Source organism: Protopterus annectens, chromosome 2.part1 (assembly GCF_019279795.1).
Source record: "Protopterus annectens isolate FY-2018-M chromosome 2.part1, PAN1.0, whole genome shotgun sequence".
Lineage (NCBI taxonomy): Eukaryota > Metazoa > Chordata > Ceratodontiformes > Protopteridae > Protopterus > Protopterus annectens.
The window spans coordinates 122,230,152-122,243,114 of record NC_056729.1 but is presented as its reverse complement, the minus strand read 5'-3'; the positions used below and the strand labels follow the sequence as shown (position 1 = coordinate 122,243,114).

General features: G+C 35.6%; 1 protein-coding gene across 2 annotated transcripts in view; it reads left to right on the top strand.

Annotated features, from left to right (window-relative positions):
* Positions 1-12,963, top strand: part of FSTL5 (follistatin like 5) — a 3,739,468-nt gene that overhangs the window by 1,792,942 nt on the left and 1,933,563 nt on the right. For both annotated transcript variants that reach the window (XM_044062069.1, XM_044062068.1), the window contains exon 6: positions 2,577-2,697. In XM_044062069.1, the coding sequence (XP_043918004.1) occupies positions 2,577-2,697 (121 nt within the window). The remainder of the gene's footprint in view (positions 1-2,576; positions 2,698-12,963) is intronic.

The window sequence follows — 12,963 nt, the reverse complement described above, 5'->3', positions numbered from 1 at the left end:
TGACCAATTATAATATTCTGCTTTGCCAAATCAGACCACAAACAAGTCAGTTCCACTATGGGTGTGAAGCTTGAAGCATTGACCAATACCCTAATATTCAGAGATTATGCCAGGGCTAATCTACTGAAACTGAGTGATGACCTGGCTAAAGTCAAAAACCACTTCTGTCTTGACTGACTCACTGCTTATGCAGATTCCTTAACTCCAAATTCAATGGACATGGAACTAGCTGCATAGATGTGTCTTGTCCCTCTCAGAAGAATAATGACTGATTAAAAATAAACCCAATATAGCAGAATCCTAAAACAAACCAGCTCTATAATAAAAGAAAACAAGACTCATTGTGCACGGAAAGTAAATTTAACTCACAAGATGTCAGTAGTGCTCTCGTTAAACTTAACAAGGAATGCTGGAGTCTGATCAAATCAAATAAAGGCTGGCATGAGGTAAAAATTACCACACAGTTGAAGGATAACCTGAAAGCCTTCTTTAACCTAGTTACAAACTCAGAAACAATGCTCAGTTCTGCTCTGAGCTAATAGTAAAGGATATCATATACTGAGATCTTGATGACACATCCAATCTACTAGTCAACAACTAAAGTTCAAACTTCACCTCCTTCTCCCCTCCTGTACTCCCAAATCCCATATCTACACATCTCCCACATCTCCCAAGAACAGATCCTCAAGGAATAGTCTAAGGCCAAGGATATTATTTCAGTGTGGCTGAATGACATACAGAGCTGCCTTCTGGTCAGTGTGAAATATGACTTGGCAGACCCCTACAAAGGTTATTTAATATCTGTCTCCAAACAAGTTTCATGCCAGATAACTGGAGGGCAGCAACAATCATTCCATTGCACAAAGGTGGTGAATCAACAGACATGGGTGATTAAAGAACCATAAGCCTGATCAGCCTAATCTGTAATTCTATGGAGAAGATTATTATGGAATTAAGAAATAAGAACATAAGTAATGTACTAATGCTCAACCTAAGCCAGTTTGGATTCATAAAAAAACACCTGTCACTAGCTGTGCACCTCAGAGTTTGGCCATTGAACCACTCCTTTTTGACATTTACTTTTCAGAAGTCAATATGTATGTTAAGGGTTTAGGGCTGTCAAACTTTGCAGACGATTGTAAACTTAGTACCATCATAAACTCCCCAGAGGACACCAAAATCCTCCAAGAAGGCCTTCCTCAAACAAATAACTAGTGTCATAACCGTGGACTAAAACTAAGTGTCAAGAAATGTATAATCATATCTTTTGGCAAGCCTGACCACCCTTGTTACTATCATATTGACGACGCACCTCTGAAAGCGATCCTTTGGTCAGGGATCGGGGAACCTATGTTGATAATGAACTCTCCTTTGATTACCATCTATCCACTATTATAAGGAAGTATGTTTTCATTACACAGCTTATCTATAAAGGTATGTTGTACAGGTCCAGGAATGCAATTGTTCTACTGTGCTCAGCTTTCATCAGGCTGATTTTTGGAATAGAATGCTGCTTTTGATATATATCTGCCCACACACGTGTCACAACTGGAGCAACAAGAATGTTTTCACTCTAAAAATATCAAGGGCCTACATCTCAGAAACTGTGCAGATCATTTCAAAGCCTTGTCTTTCTTGTTGATATCATACAAACTACTAAGACACGACCTCTGCCTTGCTTATACAGTTTAAACAATCCATATCCTGTCAGACTTATTACTCATTCACAAGTCCAGTGGTGGTGTGAACACCTAGTCAAGGGATCTCAGTCTCTTTTGCTGCATAAATAGAACATGTTTGAGGACAGGTATGTAACATACAGAATGCCACTTCTATGAAACCATCTTCCACTCCACATAGTCTATTCAAAAGTAATTTGTACAAAGGATGGGAAATCACAAATTCATCCCCAGTTTAGTATCCATGCCCCTTATGGATAGGGGCAGCAAGTAAATGCTCCAGTATGTCCTGCCTTGTAATCCCTACCTCTGTGTTTTTGTATGCAAAATATAATGGCTACAAACTGTTATGAAAATGTAAGGTTAGGCTTCTTAAGATCTTTTCAGATCAATATCCTGGTAAGTACTTATGAACCTATGAACCTCAATATGCTTTATTAAACATGCAGGAGATTTGTAGCCTGAGATGTGCAAAATCATTTCCTAACAATGAGCTGTCAATGAAGTTTATTTATTTGTTTGTTTGTTTTCTTTTCTTCTTGACAAAACCATAAAGAGTTATAATATCTTTCACTGGGAAGGAATTAACTTAAGTCAATATGTGAACTGTTGTGAACTCAAGATGATAGACTAGAATAAAAGCAAATGAATCTTACAGACAGAAGACATTTCATATGTAGCCATTTACAACTGAGTACATTTATTTATGTTAGAATGTTATAATCTATGCAACACAACAAGAATTTATTTAAAACCTTCAAGTAAAAAGCTTACCATGGCTATGATGTCAATTTCTCATAAAAGAACTGAATGAAAACTGAATGATCAAAAATCAAATTTTTGGTTCTGACTTTCAAACTATGAATGCTAGCTAATACCTTTTGTTGCTGTTGGCAGGTAATTAAACAAGATGGCCTTGGCAAGGATTTGTTGGAGTGTACCTTGTTTGATCTTTTGAAATATGATGACTATACCAGAGATAAACATTTGTCTTTGGATGAGATTTACCGAGCATTCCGTAAGTAAATACTTTTACTTCCAAAAATATGATTGTTTTTATTAGTTCAGATTTCTAATGCATCCATGGGTAAGTCTATGTACTGTCATATTTTCTGATGCACAAAATAAATATAGTATCATTATTTTAATAATAATCCTGTTTTGAAACAATTCATCGCATTGCCTTTTAGATTATGTATTAGTTTCATTTGGCATTTTCTGATTTATATTGTAGTTTTTATTGATAGCCGACTGTCATTAGTTAGAAGCAGTTGTGCCTGGGTACTGTCTCTTATATTTTAGTGCGTATTATCCTTTGGACATAACACTAGCGCACATTTCCATCTTCGACAGATACTAATATTATAATTACTGGGTATATCTGCTTGGCGAACCTACTGGTGGACAATGGTTGAACGCTGAACCATCAGTTGCCTAATGTTCAACTTGATAATGAATGGAGTTCATCCTTAGAAAATCTCTGTTGGAGAGCTGGGGAATTTCCCCCTTCTTCAAGATGGTGCGATCATGGAATTGGTATAGAAAAATTTTTTTTGGGGGGGGCAGGCTTCAGCTGTAAATTTATCACTTCTTTTCAGTTGTCTACTTGACTTGCATAGCTTCAACTGTTTTTCATTTACAAAATCTGATTTATCTTCTTGTTTCTCATGGTTTTACTATTGTGACTGTATGGGACTACTTAAGAGCATCATTTTAGCATATCTGTCTTATTTTATTCGCATGCATATTCAACAGTGCCTGCTTTCAGTTGTAATCCTTGACTTATGCAGCTTCAGCTCTACTATTTGTAAACAAACTTTGATTATACAATGACTGGCCCTAAACATTCAAAAACGAGCACACTGTTTGGCCAGCCCAACCGGCGTGCCTGTTGTAAATCCGAGAGTACACTAACGGAAAAAGGTCTGGTCGCCCAGACTTTTTCCATTAGTATATCCCCTGATTTTTTTTTTCTTGTCCAGAGGTAGCAACGGAGAAAGGAAGATCTCTGTTGCTTTAATCTTGCTATGTTAAACTCATTTAACATAGTGAGATACTTAAAACACAACGGAGATCTTTCTTTCTCCGTTGCTACCTCTGCGTAGCACTGATGCACTGCGTAAGCATGGGAACACAACCCTTACGCATGCACAGTACATCAGAAATGCCCCAGGATACCTGCAGAAGGGTAGCAAGGAAGCAAGATTGCCATTGTTGAGGGGTGCAGTGGAAGTACTATGTTCTAAAAACTATGCTGTATTTTGGATAAAGGCTGTTAGAGTGTACTACCTAAATTGCATGTGGATGCATTTTTCTTGCATTTTTGACAGAAGTGATAACATATCAATGAGTCTTTAGTTGGAAAACTCTGTAGATGTGCCAGCTTTGTGGAGTGTTATTATATTTTTTTCATTCAGATGAATAGGACATATCTCTTATATATGGATTAGTTTATCAGCATGGCTGACTTAGCTTCATTTGAAGGTGTTTTGTATTGTTTTTTTTATATGTCTGCATAAAGTATCAGCTAGATTGTGATTATATTGTATCAGTGGTGTAAGAATAACGAAAAGGGATATGGGTCAGTCAAACGTTACAAGTTTAAATAGTGATGACCAAAAAAGTATTTTTGTTGGTCCTACAGTCCTACAGTTTGCTGTTTATATTGTAGGCTGATATAATATATTTGTTTATGCACTTTTTTGGAGTCCTTTGAGATTTCTGAGATGTCTAAATGTATGAGATGCATTCTGTGTTTTGCTTTTCTGTCAGTCCTTCAAGGCTGATTTTTTTAAGTTTATTTAGTTAGCCATGCTGTAGGGTTTGATTTGACTCTTTTTGTTTGAACAGGGATTAATCTGTTTAGAATGTTTATAAAGGTTTCCTTAAAAGTGCAAGTTGTTGGCATCACGTGGCATTGATTTTAATATGTACCAGTTATAGTGGACTAGGATATTAACAGTATAATTTTTAAATGTTTTGTATTAGGTATTTCATTAAAAACAATCTTTTTGGTTTGAGTCTGTACTTGCTGACTATGCAGGTGGGATGGTTGTCACCCTGGTGACTGGCAGATAATCAAATGTTTGACATGTGTTAGAATTTCTGGGATGTCATACCTCACAGATGAGTGAGGCATCAATTGGTCGACACAAACAGAGGATGCTTTGGTCAAATTCAATGTCATAATCTGTGACTAGAGTAAACAGAGGCACACGCTAGCACATGGTATTGTCTGTTTGATCATTTCAGCTAGTTAGTAACTAAAATGGGTGAGAATGAACTGTAGTGCACACACCTAGATGTCAACAATCTGTAGGTAGTAAAAGAGATGTGCATTTTCATCTCAGTGATAGAGTGAATGTGCCAGTCATCAGTAATAGTTCTTCGATGTACCATTTTATAATGGACATGGTGTAGTTACAGAGGACATTACCAGTTTTTGAAGAATGTAAGGCATTGAATCCCCCAAAGTAGATAATATAACATTTTCACATTGTAGAAAAAATGTCTTATTATATTTTTCTCAGCATGCTATGCAAATGGTCACCTTTATGATAAGAAGCTTACCAATTACTGCATTATATAGCTCTAATGAAGTGACTCTGCCTGTAAAAAATAAACATGAACTATAGGACTTCAAACTTTTGTCACTAAAGTTCTTTAAGGGTATCTCTTGCTACACTTATGCTGCATGTATATAAATATTTTGTTGTACAGTTCTATGAGAGATAGCTGTTATTACAGATAATGGAATTAAGTATATTAATATGAAAATGGTACCAAACTTTAAATAGATTACAATCATACCTAAATATGAATTATCAAAAAATGTAAACACTAGGCCTAAAATAATGTTATTTTACAAACAAGAAAGCAAAATTTTACAAACAGGCTATAAATTACAAAAATGACATCAATGTGAAACTTAAAGCTAACAATAACAAACAAAAAGTAAACAAAACATAATGCAAAATTATACAACTGGGCTGTAACCATACAAAGATAACATAAAATTGAAGATTAAAACTAAAAGTAACAAAGTAAACTGAGTATGAATGGGCTATGACAAAGCAAAGATAACATCACATTAAGGGTGAAACTAAGAGAAATTCAATTAACATCAAATGAAAGCTTAAAGGTAACAGTAGAAAAGTAAAAACAGTGGAGTACCTAAATTATGACACTGAACATACTATATGCTGCAAAATGTTTGCTTATGTATTCTTCTGTTGAGTTTATTATTATTTGATGACTGCATTGTCAAGACTGACAGTGTGCATTTATTTGCAATCTGTGGAGTGGAAAGTTCCACAGAAACAGCAAAGAAAATCAGACTCTTTGCAAATGCAAATGGGGGGAATGAAGCTACAAAGAAACAGAAAGAATAATTAAGCAATAACCCACGGATGGGTGTAGGCAATGATGGATTTACCTATGGTTGGTGTGGTTTGCTCATGAGGGAGAACCTTGTATCAATAACAACCTTAATTTAAAATGTGCATTACGGTGGAATGTGTGACCACTTGTATTTTTTCTTAATGTTTTTATCACATGCCTATTGGGTTTCACTACTACTACATTATTATTATTATTATTTATTAACATTTCTTGACCGGGAAAGTCCACTGGGTCAGAAACCCATTTTCAGTGGAGGCTTGGGGAGTAAAGCTCCACAAGCAAAATACAAAGAAAGACAATATTTAAAATACAATTTAACAATGTTACTGATATAACAGGAAGAAAAAAAAACATAGAATATATACACCCACAAAAGATATGACAGGGAGAAAAAAAATACAAGAATCTTACAATTGGTAGTAATGTTATATCATTACCTTTTTTGGTGAGATTCCAGTATCCTGTATAGTAAGAATACACTAGTAAATGTGAAGACTGGGTTTTGCAAAGGTTTTGTCATTTTAGTATCCGGGGAAGTATACTGTCTTAGGTGGTTTGCTTTTGTTGCAGGTGCAGGATGGATTGTCTAGATAATGTGTTTTTAGGGCTACTTTAAAAGGATTTGGGTGGTCAAGTTGGGTTATTTCAGATGGAAGGTTATTCCATAGGTTAGTTATGGTATGGGAGAACAGACATTGTCCTGCTCTTTTGTTGGGTTTAGTTACAGTAAGCATCAGTTTACAGGAGGATCTTAATGTTCTAGTGGGGGTGTATGTTTGTAGGATTGAGTTAAGGGCAGGACAGTCATTTGGTTTAGAAATTAATTTGTGGGCAAAGGTTAGTTGGGTGTATTGTAGATGGTGGGAAAACTCTAGCCATCTTAGCCCAGTGATGGCATGGCATTTATGAGAAATGTGTGGTTTCCTGGAGGCGAAGACATGTTTTATGACACTGAATAATGCTTGCTTTATTGGTTGACACAAGTTAATGAGTTTCTAGACGTGTTATTTAAACATTTGCATTTCAAAACTTTTGATAGTGTCCTGAATAAGTTTTACATGATGAAAGAACGAACGCACTAAATAAACTACAGGTTCTTGCAATCTTATTTCTTCTCCAAGCCGTTTTTATTTTATTTTGTTTTGAAGTGTTTTCTTTAATTTTTACTATTCTTCTCAGAGTTTAATGGTTATTTTAGCGTATATATATATATATATATATATATATATATATATATATATATATATAAGGTCTTAACTTTCACTATTGTGTGTTTGTGTATGTGTGGTCAACAGCTGTTTAGTCAAAAACATTTGGTTGGCTAAGCAGATAGCTGACAGGTGTGTGAGACTGCACAATTTTCAGAGTTGTAGAATATTCCCTTACCCTATTTCTGTGCAATCTCATAGTTAGCATACATGCATGCATATATACATGAATATACATATAGCTGCATTTAATAGACATTTGCTTTTTCTCTTTCAAATATGAGATCTGTGGTCTAAAATAGGGCAGTTGTATTACAAATATTTGTGTCAAAAAGCTATTAGGGACTTTGAATCTTGGTTTCTTTACATTCATAGTAAGTAGAACTGGTGGAAAATTTAAGGTTTCTGAAAGAGATGCCTGAACTGGCAAAATAGATGGAGGTGTTTGTTAAGAATTTGCTATTGACTTGGAGATGAGGTCTTTGTAGATATCTTGAAAAGGATGTAGAAGATGAATTTGGAAAACTGAGGATTTGTTAAAATTACACAGAGAATTTTTATGAATAATAGGGATGAAGGTGGAGGGGTTAAATATGGAAGGTAAGACTACAAAAATGTTTTATTAGGGATTGTACATAGTCTAATGAAAATGAAATTCTTTTTCTCAAGGAGTTTTGTTTTTTATTTTGGTTTTAGCTACATAGGAAAGTTTGACATTCTTATGGCTATTCTTGTTTCATTTCTTAGATTTTGGAATTCTTGTTAGTTTCCTAGATTTCACCTTTTGTAACATATTTTATATATATATATATATATATATATATATATATATATATATATATATATATATATATTTTTAGATATTATTGCTATGCCAGGGAAAATAGCAATACATACCCTTTATCTCTTTAATGGGAAAGTTGTATTTTTGAGATACTACCTAAGATTATTATTAAAAAAGATGACTCCGTAGACTGCAGACAGTTAAGAAATAGAAATAGAAATAGATTAGTACTAGGCTAACTGCCCTTGCGAGCCATTTTTAAGCCTAGCCAATTATCCCTTGTGAGACTCAAACCCTGCATCTTGAGTTTGTAAGGCAAACACTTTAACCATTAGGCCACCTTAAGTAGCAGAAGATCTTTATATAAGGCAAATATATGTCATTAAACAGTAATACGTGGTAGTTTCAGTTTTTTTAAAGACCAGCGGCCACAGTGGTGCAGTGGTTAGCATTGCCGCCTCACAGCAAGAGGATCTCCGGTTCGATTCTCAGCTGGGGTGCCTTCTGTGCGGAGTCTGCATGTCCTCCCTGTGGTCGTGTGGGTTTCCTCCGGGTGCTCCGGTTTCATCCCGAAGACATGCAGTAGGTGGATTGGACACTCTAAATTGGTCCTAGGTGTGAGTGTGTGCATGTGTGCACCTTCTGTGGAAGGTTGGGCGCTGGGCTGGCAACTCGACACCATAGAACTCCACTGCCAATCATGAGTGGACAGATGATCTGCTGTGGCGACCCCTAACCAGGAAAAGCTGAAAGAAGAAGAAGGAGTGTGAGATAAATGGGCAGTGACCGGATAGTGAATTAGGAATCCTATGCATGGAGAGGCGAGCATGATACATAGGTAAAAAAAAAAAACATGCAGGATAGAATCAGTGGAGGAAAAAGAAGAGAAATGAACTCTGAAATTGCTGAGCAGGGAATAACTGTAGAATGTGGAGATTCTGCATATGCTTTTATAATAATCCAACCCAAGTAATACTGAGATGCTGTAGTAAGATGATGTTTGTTTTGAGGAGGAATACAAGTATTAGAATTCAAGTAAAGAATTAAAAGGCTGAGGCCACCTAGGGTTTGATTGGCATGCAAAGGTAAAAGGGTGGTCAGCTATTCCTCCAGAAAAAAAAATATTGCAATCATCTATTTAAGAGCAGCACGTAAGGCTAAGTAGAGGGACAACATTTTCTAGTTACAGGTGTCCTGGGACTTCATTAGGAACCATTTCAGTTTTTATACAGTGTTATAACTTAAACTGACATGTTTGCTTGTATGAATAATGTAAAAAGCCTTCATTTCCTTTGGGATTATTCAGAGCAAAACCTGTCTCTGTTTTCTTTTCTGATTTCTTTGCTTGTTTGTTTATATTTCTGGGTATTGTGTTTGGTCTTGCATACCACACATTAAGTGTTTGCTATTAGCTGTGCATTTTTAGCACTTATATGTCAAAGCTACAATTTTTATTGTAGGGATAACAGGCTTATATAATGTAACTTAAAGAGATTCAGGATTAGAGTCAAATATGTTGACTTTTATAAGGCTAAAGCAGATAAAACAAGTAAATGAAAAAACAAATGTTGCCATCTTAGCAGTCTTTTGATTGCATTGTGTTTACCAGTGCCTGTTTGTGTTTATCATGGCTCTAATTCTTCTCCAAGAGTAACCTTGACTCAGCTATCACTGTTGTCATTCCTGAGTTTATATTCAGATCACTGTAGTGCTATTCAGCATTTTTTCCTTGCACTTACATTATCTAGGTAATCATAATGTCTGATTTCATATTTGAAGTTTGCTATCTGTGTATTTGCACTGTTTTTATTTACTTTCTGCATTTGCATAAGTTTACCAGAATATTCCAGATAGGAAATTGTTCCTTTTCAGTGGAGTCCCTGAGGAGATAAGTTCTGCAGAAACTAAAATAAGTATAACAGAGCATATACAGCTAATTATTTTGTTTAAACTAAAAAGGACATACATACCATAGGGCACTTTATTGTACAAAGATTATTCATGAACACAATATTAAGTAGTCGTTGACATTTTCAATATTTCTTTTAGTAGTAGGAAATACTATAGATGAAGCCCTTGATTCTAAAACACTTGCTCTCAATGTAATTGTCTGCTAACATTGACAGCAGCTATTTTGGAATGTGTTCCCTAGTGTGAGCCTGTTTATAGACAGGCCTTATTCTGAAATAAGTCAATTACAGAGACAGGTCTTTTGAAATCAGGGGAGACTTGGTCCCATGTTTACACCAGACCCACAATATGAATACATCACTTTTTCTGTTACTGTCTGAATTGTTCTTGTGGGCTGATTGCATGTTTATTTGCTGCTGCGTTCGTGTTAAACTGACTGTGTTCACATCAGTTAGTTGGTTAAACTTAAATGGCATTCTGTTTTGCCACTTTTATTTCCATCTCACCTGGACTGTATTTTACATGGTGTCCTGCTTACACATTGTTATATTCACTACTCAAAGTGCTGTTTTCATTTATGATTCTTCAGTGTCTTCCCTTTAAATAGGCTGTATTTACTTCCATCATCACTTTATACTTATTCAGTATCTTGTTTTCACTATTTGAAGTTTATCTTCTTTTGAATTTAACTAATTTGTCTTCTATGAATTAATTTGCCATGGGCATTCTACACATTGTCAGCAAGTTGTTTTATAGCAGGGACCTTATTATTTTTCTTTAACACTACTGCCCATCTCCGGTTCTTTTTCCTGCTTTTCCGTCATGCAGAAGCAATTTCCCTTTGAAGAGGCATTCTCTCCTTGTTCAAGAGTTCTTGGGTGGGCAACAGACACTGATACTACTTTCTACATACTATCACAGGATGAAACATCCCATGGTACCTCGTCTTAGTGTACAACAAGAAGTGGCCATGACTCATCTTGTTTTTTTACCACACAGGTACTGCAGACTTCTTCTGCTAAGGTCCAGTCACTGGTGGTTTATTGCAACGTGATACCCATTTTCAACAGTCCTGGTGTCATTTAAGACTTGCTGCAAATTGTTGTAATTATACTCACAATAAACACCTGGTTGAATGGCAATATTTCTCTTGTTAATAGCTGTGCCGCCTGGGTTCTTCATTATTCATTATGCAGATGTGAGGTAGGTTGTTGTTTATTTGGTCACATCTGCAGCTGTATTAGGTTTCTAGTAAGGATTCCAGCTCTTTTGAGTATATCCTGGACACTTGAATGTATTGCGGGTAACTCTTCATTTACCACCTAAAAGGATGCTTGAGTACATTCCTAAAGATTACAGACTTTTTATTTGCCCCAGTATCTGAGCATCCTAAATTGGCTTCTTTTGGGAGGATATGGCATCCAGTAGTCAATGTCGTCTATGAAATAATTAATTTGTCTTGAAGGGATGTTTGTTCATGTCATTACTATAGCAACTCATTACTGTGGGCATTCTGTTGACATGGCTTTCAGCATAAAGTAAAGTCTGATAGTAGAACCAGTTTCTAAAACTGACCATAAATGGTAAATATCCAGTTGTTATATGATACATACCTCTTACTGCAGAGTTAATATGGTCCACAATGACTTGCTTTGATCTGTCTGCAAGTCCTGAACCTTTTACTCCAACAGATTGTCAGCTCCCATCTTGGGTTCATTGTTTTCTTCTCTTTTAAAGGAGGAACAGGTTACCCAACTCCTCACGAAAGCAGTTTTGGGTCATGAGGGAAAATACCCTGTAACTATTTTCAAGATTTTTAAAAAGACTTTTTTTGGGTGGGACGTATTAATCTCATTTGATAATAATTTCTGCTTTTAATGCAAATGTTAAATCTATAATAGCTGGTCTTTGCTAACTTCTTTAAGTAGTTCTACATTATCTTCATAAATACATGCTTTCCAATCCTGTTTGTTCATCTCAGTGGAGGTGCCACCACATCTCCCAGTCCTGTTTAGGAAAATTGTATTGTTCCTTACGTTTTATTAGGTTATTGTATAATTACATTCATTCTCATTGTCCCAGCTCTTACATTTATATTATACTACAGCTGTAAGTACATACCTGAATTGATTACATGGCAGAATCTTACCCTGCATTTTTACAATTTAGGACTTGTGCATATAATGAGCAGGGGATGTACGGGTTTCACTGTAAAGTAATAGCCTTTGAATGTTTGTTCTTGTGACCATTCAATATTTCATGAAACACACACACACACGTGTGTGTGTGTGTGTGTGTGTGTGTGTGTGTGTGTGTGTGTCTGTGTGTGTGACGTGTGTGTGTGTGTGTGTGTGTGTGTGTGTGTGTGTGTGTGTGTGTGTGTGTGTGTGTGTGTATATGTCTTTTTATGTATGAGTCCTATCCAGAAGAATACTTGGACTATTTCTTTTTTTGAAATGGGAATCATCATCTTTCTTCAATTCAGATTTTCTTGTGATGTTAACTGCAGCTTTGTGAGTGAACAGCACATAACAGCAACAGGGAAGTTTCTCATTTTTCTCACTGTTTAGCAGTATAAGAATTTGTATAAAGAGTAATGGGAGTTATGAGGGATGCAGTCTCTTATATGGGGGGGGGCAGGAGGGGCTTTCTGACCTTGCAGGAACATCCTCTTGTTATATTTATTTGTTTTTTACTAAACATTCTGCCAGTGTTATCTGACAAATTAATTTCAGTCAATGGATTCCGCTTTTGAATTTTGGTTAAGCAGTCATACAAATCTGTCAATATATATATATATATATATATATATATATATATATATATATATATATATATTTATTAAATAACCGACAACTTGCGAGACTAAAAAGATAAGCTATAATAAAATAACTTAAAACACCCTGACTACGAGAAATGAACCTCGAACTATAAAACAAAAAAAAATAAAACACGTAGGATGAACTAGTGTTTTAGCGCT